We start from the raw sequence: 26,016 nt of genomic DNA, 5'->3' as shown, positions 1-26,016 counted from the left end.
TCCCACAGTACATTATTTGCACCTACTGTAAAAAACTCACAACTGCTTCCACATATTTCAGAAGATGAAAATAGATTGTCAGTTGTTTTTTTTGCCTTGATCGTGACAGTGAAACAAATGTCTGTGCATGCTCTCACACGGTGCAATATCCCCATGAGAGCAAAGTGGTGCCAAGATACTGATGATAAACATTATTGTGGCATATTTCATACCTTTTTGAATATTGAAAGTGACTGAATGTTCTGAGTGATGAATTTTGTTCATGGTGGTACACCCATTGAAATATTATATGTAATACATAAAACATACAGCACATAGAAAATATTCACATCAAAAACAGTAATGTAAATAAAATATGCGCTTGGTATTTAACCAAATATTCAGTAGTGCCCTCACAAATAATAATAATTATTTTTTTAATAGGGCATTCAATGTGAAATTTCATAGTTAATTACAGAAGACAGCCGGCTGACCTTTGCTCTTAATCTTGTAGTGAATCCTCATATCTGATTTTCTGTGTTTCTCAAATACTGGCCTACCACTTCTAGTGCTCTTTTATTAAATAATTATGAAGATATTGATTTTCTGAAACTTTAATGTTTCTAACAAAAAGTAGGGCAGAGAGAGAACATTGAGCATAAAGTTATTCAGTCCAGGTTTTTTTTTCATTTGATATATATTTTATTGGCACACTGGAGTATAACAGTTATACATTTTTTAACATATATCTTTGTTTGAATTTAATTCTGGAGTTTTGTTTTTTTTACACAAACAGTATTGGAATAGTCATCAAAAGCACATTTGGTAGTCGAGAAATATGGTGAAAGCAGATTTAAATGGCCTTGCAATATTTTAAAGCCTTAGAAATAATGCATGTTTGCATACAACAGTGAATGGGTTACATTGCTTTGTTTGTCAAAGATGTGCTTCCCCTTGAGCCTCACAAGTACTTCAGGCTGCACACTTTTATTTATACCCTGCCACCATCGTGGGTTTCCACCACACAGATTTCAATTATATGTTCAAATATTAGCTTGATGGACACAGCAGTGCATATGGCAGCATGTATTTTTCTATGAAGGATTGATTATGAATCTGTAGAGAATTTGTGTATCTGCTTAACGTGTTACAGTCTTCATAATGAATTTCACAAAGCAGTTTACAGTCATGTTCACAGTAAAACTGGACTTCAGACACTTGCTGAACACAAACCAGCATAATATTTTTAGGCAAAGACCACCAAACCCTGAATCTAATGGTTTTCTATAAAAACTCTCAATTTTAATCTAAAACATATATTTTTCTCATGTGTTCATCTTATAAAACAGTTTCATAACTTACTGTTACAGTACACATAGTTCACATTCTAATCTTCTCACAACAGTTAGCAAAGCCCTCAGATTGTTTGAGACAAACGTTCTATACAGTGATCTAAATACGCCTGTTATTGGTCAGTATAATTTTAAAAGCTCACAGAAAAAGACGACTGACTCATAATATAAATTACCAATTTTGCTGGTAACCATTTAACTAGTCCACAGAGCAAAAGCTTGGAACAAACGATGGAAATAGCATCTAGTGTTATTATTCCACACAGACAAAATATAATACTGCTTATATATTATAATGATATGATGATATATATGTACATATATATCATATATGTGAGGAAAGTTCCCCAGTGTGGTAGCTAAAAGATACTAGCTACCAGCTAACACAATGATACAGAAATTATTGCAGGGAATTTCAAGCAAGGTTCAAAATTAAGCTCAAAAATCCTGTAATAATATCTGCTTCATTACATCTACGCCACATTTTTTCATAAGCGGGTTCCTTTCGTTCATTTGAAGGTTTGTCTTTAAACTTTTAATGATAAAACAAGGCTGGATCTGCTACATTTAGCCCCTGGCAGGATAGACCCCATATAATATGCTGATATTCAGATAATTCTCATTAAAAATTTTGTACAAAATATTAAAAACATAAATAAATAAAGTAGTGAAAAAAGATCCACAGTATGTGTCCAAAGCAACCTGGATAACTTCAGGAGTGTTGTGAAAATGGCAGTGAAGGGAGAGAATCACATATTAAGAAACAAAAGTGTACAGCAAAGTGCAACGATGATCAAAATGCACCAAACTTTCGCCTACAGTAGTATTCATAGCAACACAATTTCTACCCTAACCTACTTTTTAGAATCTAAATATACAAAGAAGTCAAAGTTAAGTTCTGTGTTTGCTCTTTTCAAATGGGAAAACATCAAAACACTACCAAAGTGTTGAAATAAGCTACATATATCTTAGGTGGAGGTAGAAAGACATATTATACATATGTACTGTATGTAACATAATTATGTCTGAATCATAAAAGTGAAAAACTGCTCAGTATTTTATTTTTTTTTTAAGACTGAATGATGACCTAATGTGGAGAAACAGAAATCTGAATATATATATTTACATTTTAGATAAATGCAAAAAATTGTAAAAAGTGAAGCTGTGTGGCAGTGTGAATTTGCTCTAGTGTGATTGAATTTGGCACAGTGTGTCCATAAAAGTTTCATATCCAGTGTGCATATGCTGAGCCGGGGTGGATTTTGCTCAAATGACGGTGCTGAAGGTGTTGTCTCAAGCTTTTCCAGTCTCTCTCTTTCTGCCTGTCAAATTCAATTCTCTCTCCACTTTCACACCACTGTGCTCACAGAAGGGTCTGACAGGTTGAGCTGGCCAGTAATGTCCGTAGGATATGGCTACAGATGAGGAGGAAACAGAAAAAGGGAAAGTAAGTGCATATATATTTGCATAATCCTAAATATGCACTTGTTCTCCCGTGACCGGTATTTAGTTCATGTTGTTATGACGGAGGCGATCTCTCCACCCACTGCAAGCCATGTTTATCTGTCATCTAGAATAAGTTTTCTGTGATTTACACACAGACAGACCTCCCCAGACTGCATTGTAAGGTAAATAGAGTGAACAAGGTCACAGATTCATTATTGCACAATTGCTTTCTTAAAGGATCATTGCTCACGCTTACAGTCCTAAATGAATATGCTTTCCTAAATGGGCACCATATATCACATGCGAAAATGTCTACACAAGAACCCTGTAAAGGCACAAACGAGAGCACTCTGTCTCCCAGCCCACGGCTAATCATTTACCTGACCTAGAAGTATTGTCTCCATAGTAACTGTCCTAATGAAATATGACAGCCGGACCCGATATGCAGCACAAGGTGCAGTTCATTCCAGTTCGACACAGGTTTCACCCCCCATAGCTCTCAATTTGTCTGAATCTATAGTATTATTACACTGAAAGGTTTATTTATTGTGACACTCTCCACATAGGAAAATTTTACACCTGTCCATATCGTCATTCCAACCCTGGATGATTTTATTTGTTCTGTGGAACACAAAAGATGATATTTTAAATAATGTCCCAGTGCCCCCCCTCCCCCCCCCCCCCCCCCCCCACACACACATAAAGTCAATTGAGCGTTGTTTTGGACCCAACTGACTTTTAATGGGCTAAAACATTGTTCAAAATATCTAACTGTGTGTTTGGCAGAAGAAATATAATCATACAGGTTACGAGTAAGGGATAAGATTCAATATATATATATATATATATATATATATATCAAAAGAAGTGGCTTTAGTGGGTGTTGTGATACCCTCAGTCAAGTCAATTCCGAGGCATAACCACAGCGCTCCCTGTCTACAAACAGGGGAACAGCTTTAGAGCACTATTCTACAACAACTAGAAGTGTCATGCTGGTAGAGGAAGAGAGAGGCAGTGTGGCATGTGGTGTGGACACCGACATTCAAAACACCATTCAAATCCATTTATAAAAACACTGATAGAAAAGAAAAGGATGATTAGGACTGTGATGGATAAACATCAGTTCAAAAAGACATTTTGGCACTGCTTAGCTAGTAGACTTTGTGTTTTTAATCTGCTCCTATTCTGCTTTCATCTTTGGAAAATGCATTTTGAAATCATATCAGGTTAATAAAACACATTTTGCACCCTCACCTCTGTAAATGATTCAAACCATCCTACTGAAGGAGAAACCAACTGAATTTTGAGCGACATGGATTTGGATATTTTTTGAAATATTGAACCATACGAGCTGCCAATCAGAATAATCTCTCAAGTTGAGTGTGCATGCAACAAAGCCCCAGGTCAATCATTGCCATACCCAGAAAATGCCTAGCGTGCAATTGAATAAAAACTCAGTCTAAACCAATTAAAGTAATGCAATGAAATAGTCTGTGCTTGCACATTTGTTTGTATTGAATCCTCAGTCTTATTAAACCTGTGGGACCGAAGAAACAGTGTGGAGGCGTTTGTGTGAATGAACTCATCTGGGAATCTAACTGAAAGTTCAATACGTTGTAAACGTCAACCAAAAACCCATCTGAGCAACATTTCCTGAAAATGGAAGTGTGTTTTTTTTTTTTATTCATAGAACTGCAAAGAAAACATTGGATGGTTAAAAATAAAAAGATCTTGGTAGTGCAGGCCTGCCAGGGGAACAGCCCAGGTTATTTTAGTGTATCTCGTCTTTGGGTGTTAACGGCAATACCGTGCATCGTGGGAGGTGTACAGGGTGACTTTGTGACAGCAACCACATAAAATGGGACAATAAAAGAAAGATTAGGTACATGGAAATAACGGTTACAGGACCGAGCGGTGAAAGGAGAGACACAAGAGTACACATAAAGAAAGGGAAAAAGAAAAGCATAAAATAAAGTCACATTCAGGTTAGGCATGGGAGAATGACCAGCACAGGCGCTAAAAAGGAGAAGCTACCTCACCCCCTCCTGCAAGGTCAAACCCACAAGCCCCCCAAAAATCTGGTCCTCGGTTCCCTCTACACACTTTCCCTGGCAGCTAGATCCCTGATTGGGCTTTCCCAACAGATGTCTGGATGGAGTATAGATGGCTGACTGACAGACATGTGGCCATGACTGTAACTCCATGTGTGAGGGTGAAGAGAGTCTGAGATGAGACGTTTGTTTTGGAGAGGAGAGATGAGATGACAGGAGAAAGGAAGAGAGTGAAAGAAACAGGGCAAGCCGAGTAGGGAGAGAAAGAGAGCGAGAAGATAGAAGTACAGGCAGGGCGTCATTTTCTTAATCTTCTTACCGTGTCTTTGGACGACCTACGTCTCTTGATGTTGGAGGCCAGGTTGGTACTGACGGACCTAAAAGAGGCTTTCTTTTTGGGGTCGGGCTCTGCTCTACCACTTTTCCTATCCTAAAATAAATATACAGTATATGTAGAACAATTATTTGTGCTCTCTGGAAGAGCGTGTTTGGTTTCCAACCATCACCACCCACTTTGAATACTAAAGCTACTGAATGGTACTACCCTGCTAATTTTAGCGCTTATCACAATTAACATGGCGTCTCCTGTCCACACTCCATCTCCATCTTGACTGTGAGTCAGAACAGTGCTTTCACACACCCACAGCGCTCTACATGGAGAGAGGACACTGGCATAGACACTCTTAAAAATAAAGGTGCTTCACGATGCCACAAAAGAACAAATGGTTCCACCTTTAACATCTGAAGAACCTTTCTATTTCACAGAAGGTTCTTTGTGGTGGAAGAAGGTTCCCCAGATTATAAAGGTAAGAAAGAGATGGTTCTTTAAAGAACCTTTGACTTAATGGTTCTTTGTGAAACCAAAAAATGGTTCTTCCATGGCATAGCTGTGAAGAACCTTTTGAAGCACCTTTATTTTTAAGAGTGTAGACTGGGTGAGAATATATGCATAAAGTCTTACTTCGGCTCTTTTACAATCCTGAAACTCTAGAGAGGGGAGGAGGAGGACTGCTGTGGATCGTGTTATCAGACCACACTCATCCACAGTTCTGCAACTCCATAAATGGAAAGCCAAAGCATTAGCAAAGGAAAGAAAGCAAAATGAACGTAGAATCGGATGGGGAAAAAAACAGGCTCCGTTTTGAGAGGGAAAAGATGTTCTATTATTTTAGGGAAAATGAACAACTCATCAATAAACAGTCGAAACTTAACACAGTTCCTTGGCATTATACCCCGGTGAGGGTATAATGGGTATATGAAGGAAGGAGGAAGAGATGCGCGGGCTCATAAGAAGAGACGAGTGAGTCGGGAAGGGGGTTGGTGAATTCAACCAGAAGACATGCAATACATGGAACCAAAAAGGGAATGCAAAATGAATGACATGACAGTTGACCTTGGCTGGCACCGTCACTCCCTCATTGACTAGCACATTTAGACCATGTTTCTAATGAGCGACTCAAAATGTGGCCATCTGCAACTGCACTTTACTTTACAGCAATGCATGAACCATTTTAACATAATAAGGACAGAGGATATAAGATTGGAATATAAAAGTTTCAATATTTTTTCTTTAAAATTATTTTTTATAAGGATTGACAAACTTTTAATACCATATTTAAGACCAGATTCATTTTGATGACTCAAAAATGTCATGTTGTTTAACCATCAAGTACAGAACCAAAAATAGGTTAAATACCATTCGAGTAAAACCACATGACATTTTACAACCTGAACTTGCCCTTTCATAAAAAGGTCAAATGATATGATTTTTAAGAGACTTATTTACAGTTCCTGTTTCTGCTGCATGTTGGTTGAATCACATGACTTGGAAATTGTAAACAAATATTTTCAAATAAAAATAATCAAGCAAAAATTCTATATTATAGGTTTTGTTCTCCAAAAAAGGTCTTGAATCCAAAGCCAACCAAAATGCTTCTGTAAAGTAAAGTGCATTAAACAGTTTTTTGTAAAATATTTTTTTAATTCCTTCAGCATTTGTGAATTATTAGTCACTGTCTGGTTCTTTCAAACAACATTGTAAAAGAGACAAGACACAAAAAATGCCCACAGTAAGATTTTCATTTGTTTTCACATAATACATTCTGGTTTCTATAGAAAGGGTGACCGTACAAGCTCCTTTAACCGTCAGTGCTTTCATCCATTGCATTTCAAAGCCCTGTGATGAGGTAGTGCCTCTGGAGTTGGCAGCTAGCCCACATCACATGGGCTCCTGATCTGCTCCTGGCTCGCTCTGGTTTGAAATGCAAATGCACCCAGGGCAGATCTGTCTGTTCATGCATTCGGAAAGCAGTTGTGTGTACGGCTTTTGCATACATTGCACGTGCACCTGGAGTAAGCGTGTCGGGTTTTGTGTGGAATATTTGATTTGAGCTTTCAGGGAGGAATTATTCATCGGCACACTCGGTTGCCATTAGCGGCAGTTAAACATCCATGTTTGCCCGCTCTGATGGGGATTACATGGAGGCTCATTTGCAATTTAATTATATGAGCATTATTTTTCTTTTACTTGATAAAACAGTAGGAGGAAAATCCATCAAAAAGACCTCTTCCATGGTAATTTGTTCATCTCAAATTATGAGCCTTCAACAATGCCGGACCTCTGACTTGAAGTGGGCAGGACATGTGGGCGTATTATCCATGCAACATTGTCTTGTGACTCAAGTAGGCAGTAAAGCCGAAGGTTAAAACACTTAACTCTCTATAACATGAATCTCTGATGTGTGAAGTCAATCAGATTGCACTGACACTGGGTTTGCCTTGTGGTGAAATATGTGTCTGCTAATAATGGGTCTAAAGTAACAAGGCCATGCTCAATGACTTGCATCCCATTAGGAAAAGTAATCTCACTTCAACAACGCACTAACTTTCACAGCAGTTCAGAGCTGTAGTCACGTGTTGTGCAAGCCAGCCAGGTTTAAAGTCTCAAACAGGCTGACCTTGTTACTTTCCGCCAACATCCGGGTATCGTGTTGGCCTGTGACCCATTGTGTATGGATACAGCTGGAGGCCAGCAGCGGACAGACACTGATCTGTATAGGGCGTGAGGACGCTTTGATCCCTGCTAGAGCCCAGCAGGTCCATTCAGTCAGCCTGCTCAGCATGCATCTTCCTGACTCCACAGCAGCATCACAGGCTCCTTTAATGCTTGTGTATGTGTATTTGTCAAGTTGCTCAATAAAAGCAGGCTGCAGGAGCTGCTTTATCATGCTGTGCAGTTCGATTGGATGGGAAGAAATGTGTCTTTGCATGGATCTGCAGTGAAACACTCATCATTATTATTATGAAGGAATTATTGGACACTTGTCTGCTGTTGCATGGCCAAATTAATGTATAGGCCTGTTATCTTTTTTTTTACCTTGAGGCATTTTTGTACTACTGTGAGGTTATGTTCATTTAGCAGATATTCATAATCAGTGTACTGTATTATCAACAGAACAGAACTGTGAATTATACTTTGCTTTCTAAGAGTAATAGTGTTTTATTATTGGTATGATATTAAGCAGGAACTTAAAGTTTTTTAAGCCAAAGACCCTTTTATACTATGTGAGAAAATTACTATGCATGATATTTTTAGTCAAACACCTTGCTTCCTAAAATAAATGATTGGCTTTCATTTTGTCTTTGTACTACAGCCAAAGCAAATCACAAAAATATTATCAGGAAAACATTTAACTTTGTGTTAATTTCACTTGATATTGTTATATATTCTTCTTTTGGTATTGTTATATTTTCTTCTATATTTCTTCTTAAATATTTCACAATATAATTGTTAAAATATATACAAAATATTAAATACTGCCTTGGAAAGCATAACTTCATAGCATAGCAATAGTGTATCAATTTTTTTCCAAACTATAAAAATCTCTTCATCTTTTAATAGTCAGTTTCACAGTTTACTTTATAGGCATCATCATATTTGGGGGTCCTTGGCATCAGAAAGTAAAAAAAAAAATGTGTTCATTGTACTCTTTTTACCCCTTATTCCTTGTACAATACAGATTCATTAATAGTGTTCAGCATGCATTAAATATTGACAAATGCCTTTGTTCACTGCACCATTTGCTGCTCACTGCTTAACTTATGCCTTATCATGACCTTTAAGTCGCATCATGACAGACATGCGACTAGAAGAAATCTATGAGACTTCTTTATTCTGTGACAGAAACCACTGGCCTGGGGGCTTGGGGGGGATTGGGGAACAGCTGTACCTGTAAGTTCTTCCTCCATACGTTAACTGCTGCAAAAGCCAGCTGCATTTGCTTCCTGCGTGCATCCTTGTGTCGTTTGTACGCAATCTCAATGAAGATGAGGAAGATCCCGGCGACGATGCCACCAGCCACCAACATAAACACGCCTGTGTGATGAAAAATACATTTCCTAATTTCTTCAATTTGACAAAGAGGGCAACAGACAGAGACTACTGATAAGGCCTATTCACATTGACAGAGATGAATTTTCAATTTTTGGCAACGTGCTTCATTGAAAATTTGTGATATGTAAATTGGTGATAGTTGGTTTTATTTCAATGCAAATGAGACATGATGTGGCGACTACTGATCTGCCGCATGATACAGCTGGATGATACAGTCAAGTAAAACCCCTACTAGCAACCAAAACCGCAGAGACTCAACGACCTTGAGGGATTTGATCGGCGTCAGTGTCAACAGCTCTTCAGAAAGCAAAAGGGATCCTGTGAGAGGTGGATCATACCTGCCATATTCTCGAAAGTGAGCGTGGCTGGTGCATTGCTTCTGGAGTCACACTCCTGATAACGGACCCAGGTTTTATCCAAGTCCTCCATGAAGCCATTCTCATGGGAACTATTAGTTCAGAGACCCAACACATCAGTCAAATGAATAACAAAGGGTTATTCCAGAAATAGAAACAGTCGACAGATCGCGGTAAGCCTAGGAATTAGCTTACAGCAAGAGAGAGAGAGAGAGAAAAGAGAAAAACAAACAAAAGTATAGCTGCGCACTGTGGATGATTAGTTTTGATTGAGAATACCTGAGGATGGCCAGTGAGACATTTTGCTTCCACGGGCTATCTTTACGCATCCCAATACCGAATCCAGAGCGGAAGAACAGCTCGCCTGTGGTGACCAGGTCACATTTCTGTGAGGCCTCAAACTCCAACACTGCTGAATCCCATATAAAAGCGTGGAGTTTGCTATGGGTAGAAAAAAAAAAATTTCTTTCCCTATTTGCTATTATGCTCATCTAGGCTGCATCATTTGATATAGTAAAAACAGTAATATCGTGATATATTATGATTTGAAATATTTTTAATTGAAGCTTAATTTTAAGCAGCCATTGCTTTATTTGGTCCTCAAAAATAAATTTCCTATTATTATCAGTGCTGTTAATAGTTGTGTTGCTTAACAATTTCCTCAGGATTTTTTGCTGAAAGTTCAAAAGGATTTTTCTTCGTAACATTGTAAATATTTTACTGCCACGTATGATCAATTCATTAAATTTCAAAACGTCTTAGTATTTTGTTGTTCTTTTGCTTCAATGACAGCAGCAAACAAGCTGCATTAACTCCACATGTTTGTGTGAAACCTGATGATTCATTTGATGCAGCATGATTTGAGAATGATCCAAAGAACATCTTGTGCTTCGAGTGGAAGCAAGAAGATCTGTCTGTACAAAGAGTCACACGATAAATGACACAAATGAACTTATTTCATTAGTGACCTAGAAATGATTCACAATCTTAAGTAATATTTTTCATGTCACAATGTTTCTTTGTTAAACATTTTTGAAAATCCCAAACTTTATTTGCAAGTTTAAATGAGATTAAATTAAATCCTAGTTTGTCATTGTCTCAGACATCTGGATTTTTACAAAAAAAAAAAAACTCTACTACTTTTTATACCAATGTCTGAGAACTGGCATCTTCTAAATGGCGATAAGTGGAACTAATTCCTGGAGATTATAGAACTCCAGATGTTAAAAATCAGTAGGGAAAATGTATTAAACACACTGGCAGTCTGCCATCTGTTCCCGTCTTAGCCTTGTACTGAAGGTCCTTCTTTAACATACAGCTCCCCCCTGCTTTGTATTCAGCATCAATACTGTACTGAATCACTCTAACAGGGGTTTAGCCTCTCTCTGCTCTCCACACACACACTGAGGGGAGAGGAGGATGTGTCACCCTTTATACTGACTCGTAATTTAGCTTTCTGCTGCCCAATTCCTGGCATCCATATCTATGCCCAGCCCCTGTTTGAATATTAAAGATTTAAAACAACATCTTCCAATAAACTTGTCCTGACATATCAAAAATAGTATTATTAGTGGAAACTCTTGATTGTTGACTGACTTGTCTCGCACGGCCTGGATGGCTTCAGCGGCGCTCTCGTAATTGTGCTTTTCCATGTGGCGGTACATGGTGCTTAGCTCAACTTGGCGCCGGAAGTAAATGTCCACAGAGCTCTGCTTCACTGTGGCGTAGATGAACTTGTCTGATGGGTTTCGCAGCTGAAATATAAGGTAACAGCGGGACCATCTGGATGAACTCTGATAAATAGGTGCTATGCAAGATAAATGTATTCAGAACTTGATGAATAATTTAATTAAACTGGTCTTTGGTGTCTGCAAAATCAAAAACACGGGCTTCGCAATTACATGAAATATTTCTGAGAGGAAAATGTCTGTGGGAATAGAGGTAAACCAAGGTAATCGTGACCTAAAAATGTTCACTGAAGTCTCTGTTTCTGTGCATCTACAACTTTAATTAAACACAATTGTAAATTTATCAATAAATATATCATAAAATGTTATTAAATCCTTTTTTCAATGTTTAAACTGAGTCCTTTGTAAATGTTCAGCCCACATGACAGAACTGACATGACTGTTACGATGAAACAAGGCAAATAAAAATAACCTTTGGGAGCGAATGACCCGTAATTATGTGTCCTTGCCGTGCTTAATTATATGTGGTGTTTTTATAGCGTGTGAAATGTGAAATCTCAGTGCATGGTAATTTAGAGTCTTATTTGATATTCTGTTGTATAACATGTAAAGCTGCTTCATACTTAGCGCTCACCCTAGGGTCGTTGATGCCGGTAATGCGCTCCTCAGGCCGATCCAGCACTAGGAAGGCTGCCAAATTGGCAGTATACGATGCAACTATAATCATAGCAAAACCAGCCCACACCATACCTAAAATCCTTGCTGAAAAGCTCCGAGGGGCACCTGTGAATGTTAGCAGAGAGGTGAGAGCGATAAAGAAAATTATGCTTACTGCACAATCAATCAAACACAGAGTCAGCAATATTTCCACTTCACAGCACCAACATACTGAATAATAATCTTATTGCTGATGTCTACCTTCTCCAATGCCGGAGTTCAGAAGTACACCCCAGGAGAACCACATAGCAGAGGATAAGGTGAGGGCATCTTCTTCTTCCTCTTCACTATTTACTTTAAACCTTCCAAACGGGCTGCACAGCAAAGTGCATATCAGTCAAAGACAGATGCTTTTAAACTGCATCTAAAAAATGTTGTTAACCTTCAGCCAAACTTTTGATATCTTCTGCAATATCTTCTGCAAACGTTCTTAATACCAGGCTACATTCTACCCCATATATAAACTACCTACCCCATTAAGGTGTTATGCATGTTACAAATATTGTTCTATTACCTGAAACGGTCTAATAGGTAGAGCATCACCGCCACAACATGGACCGATAGACCCACCAGTAACCACAGAGTGCTCTGAAAAGGCTGCATGAACGAGTCCAGTGTACTGCGTGGTATTTCCTGCAAAACAACACAGCTTTATCCAACCCAACAAACACCACCCACATTGCCACATGCTTCACCATATGGAGCATCAAATGGAGTCTATATCTACAGTACAATGGTCAGGGGGTGTATTAATAGATTTCACTGTACTCCAGAGTCAATTGATTTATCACAGAGTTTTCTCAGTACAGAGATAAGTCCACTTCAGGGAATTTAATTAAATCGAGAAACTGTTATACTATTTCTGTCCCAGAAAATCATGTTCTCAGAGGATTTTTCCAAAAATTAATTACATCTCAGATACGTTATTTGAAATTGAAGTTAAAAACTGAAATTAAACTGACACCAGATCATCCTTTTTTTATTGGCCTCGCGGAATAGAGCAGTTTCCAAGGGAGAGTTCATCCAAAAAGAAAACTATCTTTTTATTTATTCAACTTAATATTATTGCTAACCAACCTGTATTACTTTTTTTTCTTATGTAGAACAGAAAACATGATATTCTGAAGAACTGTTTTTTGGTCATACATCGAATGTCAGTGGGGTCCAGAACAACACTGGATGCCATTAATTTTCATTGTATGGATCAAAAATATCTATATTTAAAATGTTCATTCTTCTCTAAAGCAAACGATGATCAGTAGATCATCTGAGGCTCACCTTTTTGACAAGTATTGTGAGCCCCTGGTACTTGAACGGTTTTGAGAACTCTATATACTGAGCTCGTTCATTGTTGATTGTAAGTGGAGCCACGATCATGTCTGCTAAGCCACTCAGGAGCTCTCCCATCATGCCATTCCACTCCTTCTTGTTGCTGTTATTTACCTGTTATCATGGAAATAACTTTTAGCAATTTGTCATGGCTAAATGCACTTTACTTTATGTACATTTCAGTAGATTCTTAACAGCATCTGTAAAGAAAGACTTGGAAATGTGCAGACAAGCCTAGTTGCATGACCTTGGAAAAGATATGCAAATCTTCAGACTGGTGAAGAATCAATAAAGTTATCGTAATACTCACACGCTCCTGAGTGCCGAATTTGCCATCAGCAACTAAATGCACTTCATAGGTGAAGTTCATTGTCATTGCAAGTTTGATCAAAAGGTCAATGCAGAACCCATAGCAGCACTGAGGCACTATGGGCCGACCTATAGAGTTACACGAGACTGTCAGATCTGGACAAAGCACAACTTAAGTTCAACAAACTGTATTTAATATAATACATAATGCCTACCTGGAATGGTCTCATTGGGGCCAGTGCAGATCACTTTTTTGATCAGGACTCCATTTACAGTGTGTTCTTCCTTACATGTTCCATCTCGTAGCGTTGGTTTCACATAGACAAAGGGCTCTTGATGAATGGTGACAATCTATCAAATAACATGAGAACTGAATGTCAATGCATGGTTTTCGATTGATTTATTTATTTAAAAAAAAGTATAAATTAAAAACCTCTGCAATAAAGTACCTTTAATCTTGTTGACATCTGATACCCTTTTGGCTTTTCAGTCTCTCCTCCTGGCCAAATAATCTTCCTCTGAGTGTTCATTACAACCTGAAACATAATATTTTCCTGTCAATAACTGTCATTTTATTTTTATACTGGATATAGTTGAAGTTGAAAGAAATACTGACAACTAATGTTTTTCACTGTATATGTAGGCTCCTTTTTGCACAGAAAAAAAAAGAAACTGCTGTTCATTGAAGGATCATAAAACTTAATACTGCAAACTTACTGTAACGTGTTACAATAAAATTACAATTACAAAAATTACAAAGGGTGCTAGTGTCCAAACTGTTTAAATAGCAAATGTTTGCACTGAGCAGAAGGACAGCTTTTTAAAAAGACTGCGCCTATTTCATACTTGCGAGCCATTGTAGATGCCCACTTGCACCAGCCGGGTTTTCTGGTAGTTCAGAATGCTGTAGTGGGCGAACCTCCTGTCTCCGTCATCATTAAACTCCACGCGGCCTGTCAGGCCATCTGGATACTTGGATGACATCAGCACTCTAGTACACCAGAGGGGTTTTTTAGAAAAGGCACAAAATGCTCATTTAAACACAAAGGAAGACATTGACGATGACTGGAAGTAATGAAAGTTTACCAGAAATTCAGAGATGGAGATGCAGGTATGTCTTAGAAAAAGACATGACGATAACTAGGGAAGAGTTAGGGGATGCCGTGTGGAGTCAGATGGCATGTATAATGTGCAGGCACAGACATAGGAGAACAGAAATGACACCTATAAGGGTCTCAAATTGGGTCTCAAATGCAAATTGGTACCACCAGAAGGCCAATGTAAGCAACAACTTAACAGGCTTGATGTGTCCTTGCACTCGCTTATTACTCTGTTTGAGGAGTCAAGGCGTGGTTTTAGATGCCAAAAGCTAGTGGTTTCAATATTTTTTGGTGTGAACGCTTCCACTCTTGTCAGTGCCAGACCAGTGGTAATGTATGATAATGCATGACGGCAAATGGATGGTTTGTTGGAAAGCTAGCGAATGCTAGCCAGCGCTCATCCCTGGCCTCACCGTTTGAAGAGTGGGCCAGTCTTCCAGATGTTTGTATTGCCAACACAGCCTCGAGGAGGCTCTGTGATATTCTCCTTCTCAAAGAGCTCCTGAATGGACTGGGCCACCACAGCCACGGCATCGTAGATGTGCGCAGACTCGTTCTTGCCATTGATAAGCTGAAGGCCGAGCAAGCCTGCCCAGTTGACAACATTACATGGTGTTGGCCAATGCCTCACAACACGACTCAAGAACACGTCAAGGCATACTCGTAATAAAGAAATGCACACATTGCCAGAGAGAGAAACAAACGTGCATTGCATATGAGCGACTAATTGTCTCAAGACAAACAGAAGGACTGTGAAAGTCATGGGGGGTCAGGACAGGGTCAGCACTGAGCAGAATGGCGTGAAGTTTAACACAGATGTGTATATAAAAGAGTTGTATACAAAGAAATGCAGTTGTCGCTTACCATCATATCCACACCTCAATGTGGAGGTAGCAAAAGCACCACTTATACATAAACTCATGACAGCCAAACCTTAAAAATGTATGCACATTCAAACCAATATGGATTACCACAACTCTCTATTGCATCATTTGTTGTCTACTGAAAGAAAGGACAAACACTCAAAAATGAAACAAATTAAACATTAGACATAAAGCACAGTACAATGAAGAAAGAATCACTGTGTTTAAAACCTTTAAACATGGAGATGTTTAAACATTTAAACACGCAAGAACAGCACAGACACTGATTCGTCGGTGGGGATTGCAAATTGTAATCGTATAAAAAGCTTAAAAGGCAAACATGTTCAGTTTGTTAAGAAGCCTGGGAGAGAGAGAGAGAGAGAGAGACAGAGAGAGATAGAAAGAGCGGATGAAAATGGATAGGATGAAAAGTACATACCATCTGGGGCTTCACTCAGTGCTTTACCAGACATCTCCCTTTCTCCAACCAGCCAAACATAACCAGAGCCTGTCATATTCAGCTGGCGCGCTGCTTTGTAAATGGCTGCAGCTTCATCTTCACTGTGATTGGACAAAGATTGGTAGTAATAAACTGTATTAATTGGACTAAACACCTCAAAATTTAATGTTATGAGCAGGTCCGCATGGAATCTGTGAGTGCAGAAATCCGAGAATCAGCTATACTACACGTTTCTTAGCATATTTTTTTATGTTAAATAGATTTGTAGTCACCAGAAAGAATGTAAAAAACATTTTGCCATGTTTAAATCATTACGCAGTATGCCTCAGATTTCCCCCAAGTCAGTTTGCATATTTTGTGTGGGCCTGATTATGATGAGTGACTCATGAAGGGCAGAGAAACTGTCTGACATTTTGAAGTAATCTCTTGTTAACAAATTAGATGTCGGCTCATTTAATCTGAAAACACCTAATTAAGTTTTTGTACTGAGGCTGGACATTTTAGCTTTATTTACAATAATTTTTAATATATTTGAATGCATCAACTCTCTGAAATGGTTCCAATATATGCAGTGCACTAATAATGACTTTTAAATTCTGATTAGATTCCTTAATCTGAACTGAAATTTGAAACGAACATGATTTTGGATTCTGAATGCAAGGAAGTATATTAAAAAAATAATAATAATAATTTTTCAAAAACTGTAATTCACTAGAAAAACTACATTTTCCAAAACAAGAGTTGTCCATCTTGGCTTATATTATATCATATCATATTATATTATTATAATTTATTTAACAAATTAGGTTTTTTGGACCAGGGGCTGTAACAGAAACTTCCTATCTTTATTTTTGACTTGATGTGAAATTGTTTAATTTCCTAAGTGAAATGACCATGGTTACTAAACAAATAGGATAGGATTTAAATTAGGATTTTTCTGTAACACAGCCCCAGGATAGAACACTTTATTTCCCAGAATGCACTACCTGAATTTCTTTGGCTTGCAATTTACTAAATCAGTCCAATCATAGTCCTATCATTCGAATCCATTTAAATTCAAAATCAGTGTCAGTTTCCTGTGAGATGTGACCAATGCAATTTAAAATTCCACCTGAATTAAACAGTAAAACAAATATCTTTTCAGAATTCTCAAACACAAGCTTCACCATTTTTGCCAGTCAGTCTCTTGGCTGGCCAAATGTATTATTCAGTAACAATAACGATTAACAGTGATGGGTTAAACAGTGGAGATGAACTCACCTTGCAGACAGGATGATAACTCGGGCCTCTAGCTCTTTGGCTTCCTGGAGCAGAGCCGTCAGATTTGTGTCTTGGCTGAACAGGAGCACTTTCTCTGCCTGGGATTAGGACACAACATTAGTCAAGTAGTTGACTCATCCCCGCCATGAACCATGCTCTTTGCGCGCTTGCATTTTTTATTTGTTTGGTTTTTTTTCTCCTTTTTCTTTCTTTTTTTTGAAGGGGGGAGGGGAGTTTTAAAAAATGAAGTAAAAAAAGGTTTCTGAGATAATCAGCTTAAATGAAAAAACTTAAGTAAGCTTGGAGCAGGTAAAAAAGTTCAGCATTTTCACATGCAAACTCAAGGGAATCAAGATTCCAAGGAAAAACGTGCATGTTAGAGGAAGAGTGAGAAGAAGATTGATGCAACCGGAAAGCAAAAAACAGGTGAAGGAAGGTGGTGGTGGTGGTGGCTTCTTTCCCAACCAAAAACAAAAAATCAACAAAAAGGAAGAAATGCTGCAGAAAGGTGGGAGTAACATCTGGATAGTGCCTGTCCCACACGACCAGATCTCCACGCACTGTCAAAAGAATAGACTTGCAATCTTGCTGGCTTCAATACATGCATTCCTTTACACATAAATAAAAAAGTGAGAGGTGGGGGAGCGAGTTTTTGTATACGCTTTAACAGAAAAAATAACCCATTCTCGATTGAAATCATAAAAAGAATCCAAACAAATAAATAGACGTGCTGGCAGGATAAGGATCTCTGGAATCGGTTTGTTGACTGTTTGACTGCTTTCTAGTGGCTACTTTCAGATAACTTTTGGGCGGCGTGCATTGACCATGCAAATATACCTTGGGTCCTCGCTTGTTGTCAAAGGACAGTTGGTCGAGGTTTTCATAGTTCCTGTTTTTACTCTGATGAATAATGTGCACAGAGAAAATATGCAGACACAGAATATTATAAACAGTTATAAATGGTGCGCAGTAAAGCATTCCAACAAATCTCCACTTTTCTGCTTCAAATTGGGAAACTCTATCCTGGGGCTTGCAAAAACATCAACAAAGACTACATGGAGCAGACAACCTTATCTATCCTTGCATATGGCCTGAACATGCACGCTATTATTTCCATGACTTCTCCTCCTTTAATTCTTTTCATAATATTTATTTTTAATTGAACCTTTTAACTTGAATTTGAATAAAACACTTGCCCTGAGTGTGTGCGCTCCTTGCTTTAGCACAATTAATAATAAGCGCTATTGCCTCTGTTTCGTTATAATGCATTGCTGTTTGTTAACGATGCAGTACATTCAAGTGCAACCTATTCCCATCCATTAATTTACATTTCTTTGACAATGTACCATAAAAGAACATCAGCTACAGTCCATGAAGCACAGCAAGTTGCTGCCACAAGACACGTCTGTCCAGACATATGGCCCGGAATAAAATATTTCAAGCACTCTATTTAGATAATGCAAATTTTTTAGAGCCACAGAATCTTGATTACCTATATTTTTTATGTTTGTATTCCAAGTATTTGTTGCTTTTGAGAGCCAAAGTAAAATGAGTAAAACTCTCCTAGATTAAATGTATGAACATGGATTATTCAAGATCATTTTTTATACATTTAATACATATTTGCAGAGTTAAGATTTTTTGTGCCTGACTGTATAAAAAAAAGCCTGTTTGCCCCCTAAACTCTCAACAGACTGAGAAAAACAGTTGTTTTTCTTGTCTATCAAAATGGCTTTAAATTGCAGCTTTTATATACAGCCATCCAACCGTGTGGACAACATACAGGCAAGGTTTTATTTTAATAACTGACACAAGCAAAAGACTTTCATGAGCCCTTCTACTGATTCCCAAAACAGTCTGAGAATGTGCCTATAAAAACAGCTGGCCTTGGGGCTGCCATTACTGAAAATGACATTGCAACGACATTGCGGGTGTCCTTAAAATACAGTGCCATGCTAATGGATTCAGATCCCGATGAAATGGCTCTTTTCACTGAATTACAAATCATTATTTTGTTCAAATTTAGACATTGCATATATAACCTTTCATTACTGGTCTACGTATGTGTACAAATGCAAATGTTGATGAGGTTTAATGCTCACATGGTGCATAACTACCTTCAGCTTCAAATTTATTGTAAATTTCTTTCTTACATAATGTGAAATATTGAACAGCACAAAGCTGCAAACAGAGAACATTCAATAAATCAGTAACAGTCTGTTGCTGGGAAGAAATTCTCACAGAATCACAGAAATGCAAAACAACCAAATCCCCTTGCCGTTGATATTTTGCACAGCCCCAGACTAAGTCCCTCATTTTGCTCCTGTTGTGGATAGACAAATAGGAAAATCTGACTATGGTAAAAAGCAATGTGAGATGAGTAGAAAAGTACAAAGTTTTGCAGATAAACCACTTAAGACGCTGTTGATGCCTCTGGCATAAATAATGTTAGCCAATGGAAAGAAATGTGTTTACACAACAGAAAAAAGGAAACATTTAACATATATAGAGGACCTCTGTGATATTGGTTACAGGAACACACGCTGACTTACACACACACTCATTTACACGCTGGGCCCTGTGAGTCGGCAGCCCACGCATCTCACCTTTGTCTCCCTTTCCTCCAGCAGGGTTTCCAGTCTTTTCTGTGCCGCTCTGCCCTCATGGTCATCACTCACAATCAAGATGATGTGATTCCACTGGAATTCACGCATCATGTCAAACCACACTTGGGCTTGGTGGGAATAGGGTGGCACCGTGCGCAGAAAGGAGAGGTGGATGCTCTAGATGGACGGTTGGGGGGAAAGAACTAGTGAATCTCAAAGGCCCGAAGCAATTTCAGTTCATTAGGATTTAATCACTTTAACTGTAATTAATTACAGATGGATCCAAACATCACTTCTTAGCATGCCGAGATGCCATAAGGCAAAGAGTATAAGTGATTCTAAAAGAGGCAATCGATCACAACGCTATATGCAGTATTTATGAGAGTTTTTAATTAAAAGTCTAAAAAATGACCACACTAGAACTAAAAACGAGTAAACATTTGTCACATTATTCTGTCCTGGAGGAAGATTAGAAAACCATGGGTTCTGTTTTTCCCAAAAGCATCATAAGCCTAAGCCGATCGTAGCTCCATTGGTTTCAATGGGTCTACAATGTACTTAAGCTAACAATGCTGTCACACAAAATTATATTTTTGGGGCTTCGCTACACTATATCCTTCACAATAAAAAGGTTTTCACACTTCAAAACTCCAAGCAAACCATATAAAAAAAGGTGACTGAAGAAAAGGACAGATGACATCTGCAGTGGAACGCAAGCAGAATTTCTGTCTGAAATATACTGAGTCATAAACCAGCTGCTGGTCTCCCACACTTACCTTATCAGAGTAGATGGACATGCGGGTGGTGAGGCCCACTACGGGGATACGGTAAAAACCAGCTGTGTAGGACACCGGAGTTGGAGTAAGATGGTCATTGGACTGGGGTGGGTGGCTCACCAAGATCGCATACACCTGAGGACATGAGGATCAAAGTGAGGAGAGAATCTGACAAAGTTTTGTCACTTGTTTTGATTTTGTCACTTCTAAATTACACTTTAAAAGGCCTCTAATCCATTAATCAATACAAATACTATATGAATGAATGATAAAAAGTATAGTTATGCAAACCCACTTGATCTACTAAAATCTGTAATAGAAAAATATTGATAACCATAACAACACTTAGAAGACGAATAGTAACAGTAAACTAGAAGACCATATGATTCAAATAAGAATTGTTGCCAAACAAATACTACTAAGCTGAAAAAATAGGACAACAAAAATAACATGACATGAACATCCACTAAATAACAAGAAATATAATTGAATCACAATATTACATGACTTATTAGATTCTGATTGGTCAAGTGTGTCATTTGAACGTTTTGATATTTCATAGACTGCGTTGCAAATTAACGGTCCCTACGTAGTATTTACTACAAAGCTCACTGTTAGCAGGGCATATGTCGAAGTTCACTTGTAATACAGCATCTTCGAGCACAGATGAAACTCCAGTTGCGATGAAAGGTTGGTAAATGTACTTATTTGCTTTTTGTGAAGCAATGTATCCATGTTCTTCCCTAAACAGCGTGCAGGCCCTGAGCTAAACGTAGGCTATATGCCTCTGCAATTTGGAATCTCGTTTACAGTTTTTCTCGATTGGTTTGGCTCATTTCTTGAAACCGAGATGACATTCTCAAAATAACATGGACAAATCTCCAAACCACCTTGCAATTGTTCACAACAGAATGTCGTTTTTCATTGGTTTTATCAAATTGCAAATGCTTTAGTACATGTCTCAAGTGACTCTGTGCTTTTTTTCAAATGATTATGTACAAGTAGCTACAGTTAGCACAATGAGCCCACATTTAGCACATTTTCCAAATAAATAGATCTTGCTGATCTAAACTGATTAGTTGATTTTTCAGTGAAATGGTTACTCTCTCCAAAACATATCAGCATGGTTTCATTGTGTAAGTCATCATATGCACAATTGTCTGTTCAACTGTCAAAATTAGTCAAAGATATAATACCATGAAAGAATTTCTTGGAACATTTGATAAATTTATGACAGTACTTGACAATCAATCAGGTTGGAGGTGGAGGGTGTATGAGCATCAGGCTCAAGACCAGAGGGCCCTGCTGCATGCAATGGATGCTGCATGTGAGGACATCACAGGGGATCAATGTAGGGGATGGTTGAGACATTCACGCCATTTCTTCCCTCGCTGCATCGCAAGAGAAAATATCCGTTGCGATGTGGATGAGAATTTATGGCCTAACAGAGAGCAGCGCGTCGATGGCCAGGAGGATGAGGATGGTGGCCAGGAAAGAGAGGGTGACAATGGCGACCACTGAAAATATTACTGTACTATAGTTCTGAAACTTTATTTACAGTATGGTAGGCTAGAGTTTTTTTTTGTTTGTGTTTATAACTGTTCACATTTACAGAATCCTGTATATGTTTTCTTTTCACAGTATGTTCTCTAATGTTAACATTTCTTTGTACGAATAAAAATGTTTACAGTTTCCTTGAGTATGAGTGGTTTATTGGAGGCTGATTTTACTGTAAAATCTTTTAGTTTTATTCATAGTGGTATTCTGTTGCTAGACCTGTGCCTCAGTGACAAAACGTCTAAGCATTTTGACTTGCAGTGCTTAAACAATGCCAAAGGTATAGTGCATTTTGGGGGCATTGACTATTTATATGAGAAGGATATTTAGTTTTGACACATGGATAAACTGTTTTGGGAGAGATATGAGCTTTTGCAGGGGATCCATGGTGTTGTGCTAAACCATCCAGGTTATTTTGACAAAAGCACTAAATGAATGCACATGTGCCAAGGCAATTGAGAAGGATCTGTGCTATTTTGACTGTACTGACCTTTTATATGGGAAAGGAATCTGCTTTTGAAGCATGGAAGAAGAGTTTGGGGAAAGATATTTGATTTTGCTAGTGAGCTATAATGTTGAGCAGAACTGTAAGACTGTTTGGCCAGATGACCTTATGGTTTTGAGAATGTCATCTCGGTTTCAAGAAATGAGCCAAACCAATCGAGAAAAACTGTAATATGGAGTGAAGTCCTCTTTGCAGGGCTCTATCAGGCATGGACGCAATCACGCGCTCTCTCGTTTCATAGTGGCGCGAAAAATCAGCGAAATGTTCTTAGCGGAAGAGAGATCATTTACAGGTAAAATTCAAATCAAATTTTTTGCGACCTATCTATTTATTTGTGTGTAGCCCAAACTGCATATGATAGGCGGGATACTGTACGGACATCTGGCTTGATTGACAGGCGATCTGACCAGTCGCTAAATCCGCTATTTTGCCCGACAAACAAATCAGATTAATTTTGGTGGACTTAAACTTGAAAAATGTTGCATATTGACGTCTTTCCGCGGCTGAAATTAAATACGTTCTGATGTTCATTCCAGTTCATTTTGTGATTTAGGTAACGTTTAAAATGAAAAGATGATCGGTTCACGTGCCGCTTGAATTGAGGCGCAACAGTGATCTGTCACGACACATTTAAAGACCCACAAAACGGTATTTATTGTTTGAATTTATTAAAAATGTCAAATTGTTTCATACTATAAGTAACCTGCGCTGTCTTCTCTGTCGGGGAGTTGACAGTTTTCTATTTGTTCCGTGATGTTTTTATTTTACTGCGCGAGAACATGGTGTGTAGTGAGAGAGCGTCATGGCTTGTCGGATATAGCAACAGTAACTAAGGAGGGCGGGTCTTTGCGAAGGGTCTGGCTAGATTATCACTAGTTATCATATTAATGTTGGTAACTGGTAGCAAAAATGATAAGAAACAAATATTTAAATAAATATGTTACAATAATTTGACATTATGTCCTGTCCTGTTAAATATATATAGATTGTTTTTCCTTGCCTTGCCATTAACATCATGGTTTTTACTTTAGTGTGTGTAAGGTTAGTGTTTTCCATTAAAATGACCAACATTTTCCAGAGGGTTATAGCCTACACAACGCATAACTTTTTTAATTTGTCACCTATGTATTGACGCATTTCTACACTTTAAGGCAATTCTTTAACCTTGCTGGAGGAGCCGGATGACAGCGAAATGTCAAAGTGTTAAACAAACATCATCAGTTTGGAGTTAGTTGTCATGAACAGTATGCGCACGCTCGGGTCTGTGTAGACGGGTGTGATTTGGATGGTAATCCGTGTTACAGCGTTGAAGGCCATAATCTCTGCCTCCACCACCGTGTAATAATTTGCTAGAGCTTTCCTCGCAGAACAAAGCAGCTGTTATCTACGAGACTGGCGCCATGTTGGCCTCGTTTTTTTTTTTTTTCAATAAAATAGAAGCAGTGGATCAACTGTGGTGCCATGGCGCCTCATAGAGGGGTCAGTGATGTTACCTTAAATGTTTTACTCATGCTTGAATTTGTGTTCATATGACTCCACATGAATCACAGGTTGTCTCATATCCTAGGTAGCCTACTTTATTTCATTATTTCAGGCTCAGTGCATGTAACCTCTGAGCACAGCCTTACAGCTTTCCCATCACAGCAGTGCTCACTCACTCATCGGTAAGGTCAAAATGGACCCCGGATCCTGTTGAATGTTTTCTTTCGTACAATGTGCGCTAAAGTCGAGATTCGCAGCAGTGTTTGCCTTTGCAGAATATAAAGTTGCAATAACTAAATTTGGCTGATAATACCTTTTCTTAAAAAAGAATGCAGGTTTATGGTTTTTTTAAAGATTTGTATTTCTTCGCGTTTACCAGAAACACTTCGTACAAACAAAACAAATATATACAATAAAATATAAATATATAAAATAAACATATAAAAATGATTTAAATAAAATGACAGCTTGATTTAAGTATCTGACAAAATATATTTAAAATAGTCTACTGATACTTTAACATACTGGTGTATAGACAGACAGATAGATAGATGGATAGATAGATAGATGGATGGATAGATAGATAGATAGATAGATAGATATATAGATAGATAGATAGATAGATAGATAGATAGATAGATAGATAGATAGATAGATAGATAGATAGATAGATAGATAGATAGATAGATAGATAGATAGATAGATAGATAGATTTCTCTTTGCAAGAACCAATAAAATAAAAAATTCAGAGACTTGGTGACTTCGCACTTCAAAATAAGTCAATAGAAATGGTGGGGTTTTTAAATATTAACAATATAATACAAATATAATATAGTCATTAAGAAAGATAAAGACATCTTTCTGCAAAGAATCAAACGTTGAAATCATTGTGTGACAAGCCACTTCAAAACATCTTTTTTAAAGATTTTATTATAACGTCAAAATGGCTAGGCTATATACTGAGTATTCGCATGAGTTGAAGAGACTGGCTTGCGAGGGTTACCTGGTTAGAGATGAGATCCTCACATACGGAGAGTGCCATCTGGATTGCGTTTGGTTTATGGGTGACAGAAATAGCGTTCATCTTGAACTTATCTTTGCCGTATATATTGTTGGCTTGGGTGACAGCGTCTTTGAACACTTGTTCATATCTCTTCTGGCTCAGGACAGCCCCGATATTCACAGTCTTGGGTTCGCATCCGCCTCTCGCACAGGAGCACGAGATGAGGAAAGCGAACAGAACCAGACGCATTTTGCCCTGGATGGCAGAGGAGTCCAGCTGAGTGCCCCGTGGAGGATGCGTGTCGATGCCCGTTGATTAGACAGATCCGCTCTCACTGCGTCCTCTCCAACAGCACTGGAATGCGATCGCCTCAGTCTACTACTCCGCAGAGGAATGGGCTTCACTCATGAAACCCGTTCATATTCAAGAACCATGTCAACACGCCTTTGTAGAGAATGATGCTCGCTCCTGTTGATAGTCGCCTCACATATGCACTCTCTCTCTCTCTGGGGAGAAGGTGGAAAAATCAGTTTTGCAGTAATCTTGCAGTCATCTGCGCTCACTTGTCCCACTCTTGGCGTGATTGAATCGTAGTCAAGGTTTTGTCAAGGGTGACCTGATGCTCTGTGAGAGACGCTGTCCTTGGTGCTGAGAAGTGAGCTCGCACACTGATGCGCGCGCACTCGCAGATTACGCCTGATATCACAGAGTAGTCTGTCACGGTCGAATAGACTTCAAAACATTTGCGTTAATGCGTGGAAAATCGCAGGTCATTACTGTACCT

At 38.4% G+C, this 26,016-nt stretch overlaps 1 protein-coding gene across 4 annotated transcripts; it reads right to left on the bottom strand.

The window, feature by feature from the left end:
* Positions 1–752: 752 nt before the first annotated feature.
* On the bottom strand, positions 753–25,921 carry LOC132141350 (glutamate receptor ionotropic, NMDA 1). 4 transcript variants are annotated; one of them, XM_059550786.1, is made up of 21 exons: positions 25,233–25,921; positions 20,686–20,820; positions 19,910–20,086; positions 18,141–18,203; positions 17,304–17,401; positions 16,023–16,144; positions 15,134–15,308; positions 14,467–14,611; positions 14,070–14,156; positions 13,836–13,971; positions 13,622–13,749; positions 13,261–13,425; positions 12,497–12,615; positions 12,184–12,296; positions 11,900–12,048; positions 11,174–11,331; positions 9,857–10,018; positions 9,560–9,669; positions 9,058–9,203; positions 5,148–5,258; positions 753–2,746 (listed from the first exon to the last, which is right to left on the bottom strand). In XM_059550786.1, the coding sequence occupies exons 1-21, from the start codon at positions 25,479–25,481 to the stop codon at positions 2,681–2,683; spliced, it is 2,814 nt and encodes a 937-aa protein (XP_059406769.1). In that variant the 5' UTR covers positions 25,482–25,921; the 3' UTR covers positions 753–2,680. The 4 variants fall into 4 exon arrangements, with proteins under 4 accessions (XP_059406769.1, XP_059406772.1, XP_059406770.1 ...); XM_059550789.1 differs by lacking the exon at positions 5,148–5,258; XM_059550787.1 differs by lacking the exon at positions 18,141–18,203.
* Positions 25,922–26,016: the final 95 nt, after the last annotated feature.

This window comes from Carassius carassius, chromosome 5 (assembly GCF_963082965.1).
Source record: "Carassius carassius chromosome 5, fCarCar2.1, whole genome shotgun sequence".
NCBI lineage: Eukaryota > Metazoa > Chordata > Actinopteri > Cypriniformes > Cyprinidae > Carassius > Carassius carassius.
This window is presented reverse-complemented; position numbering and strand designations above follow the sequence as displayed.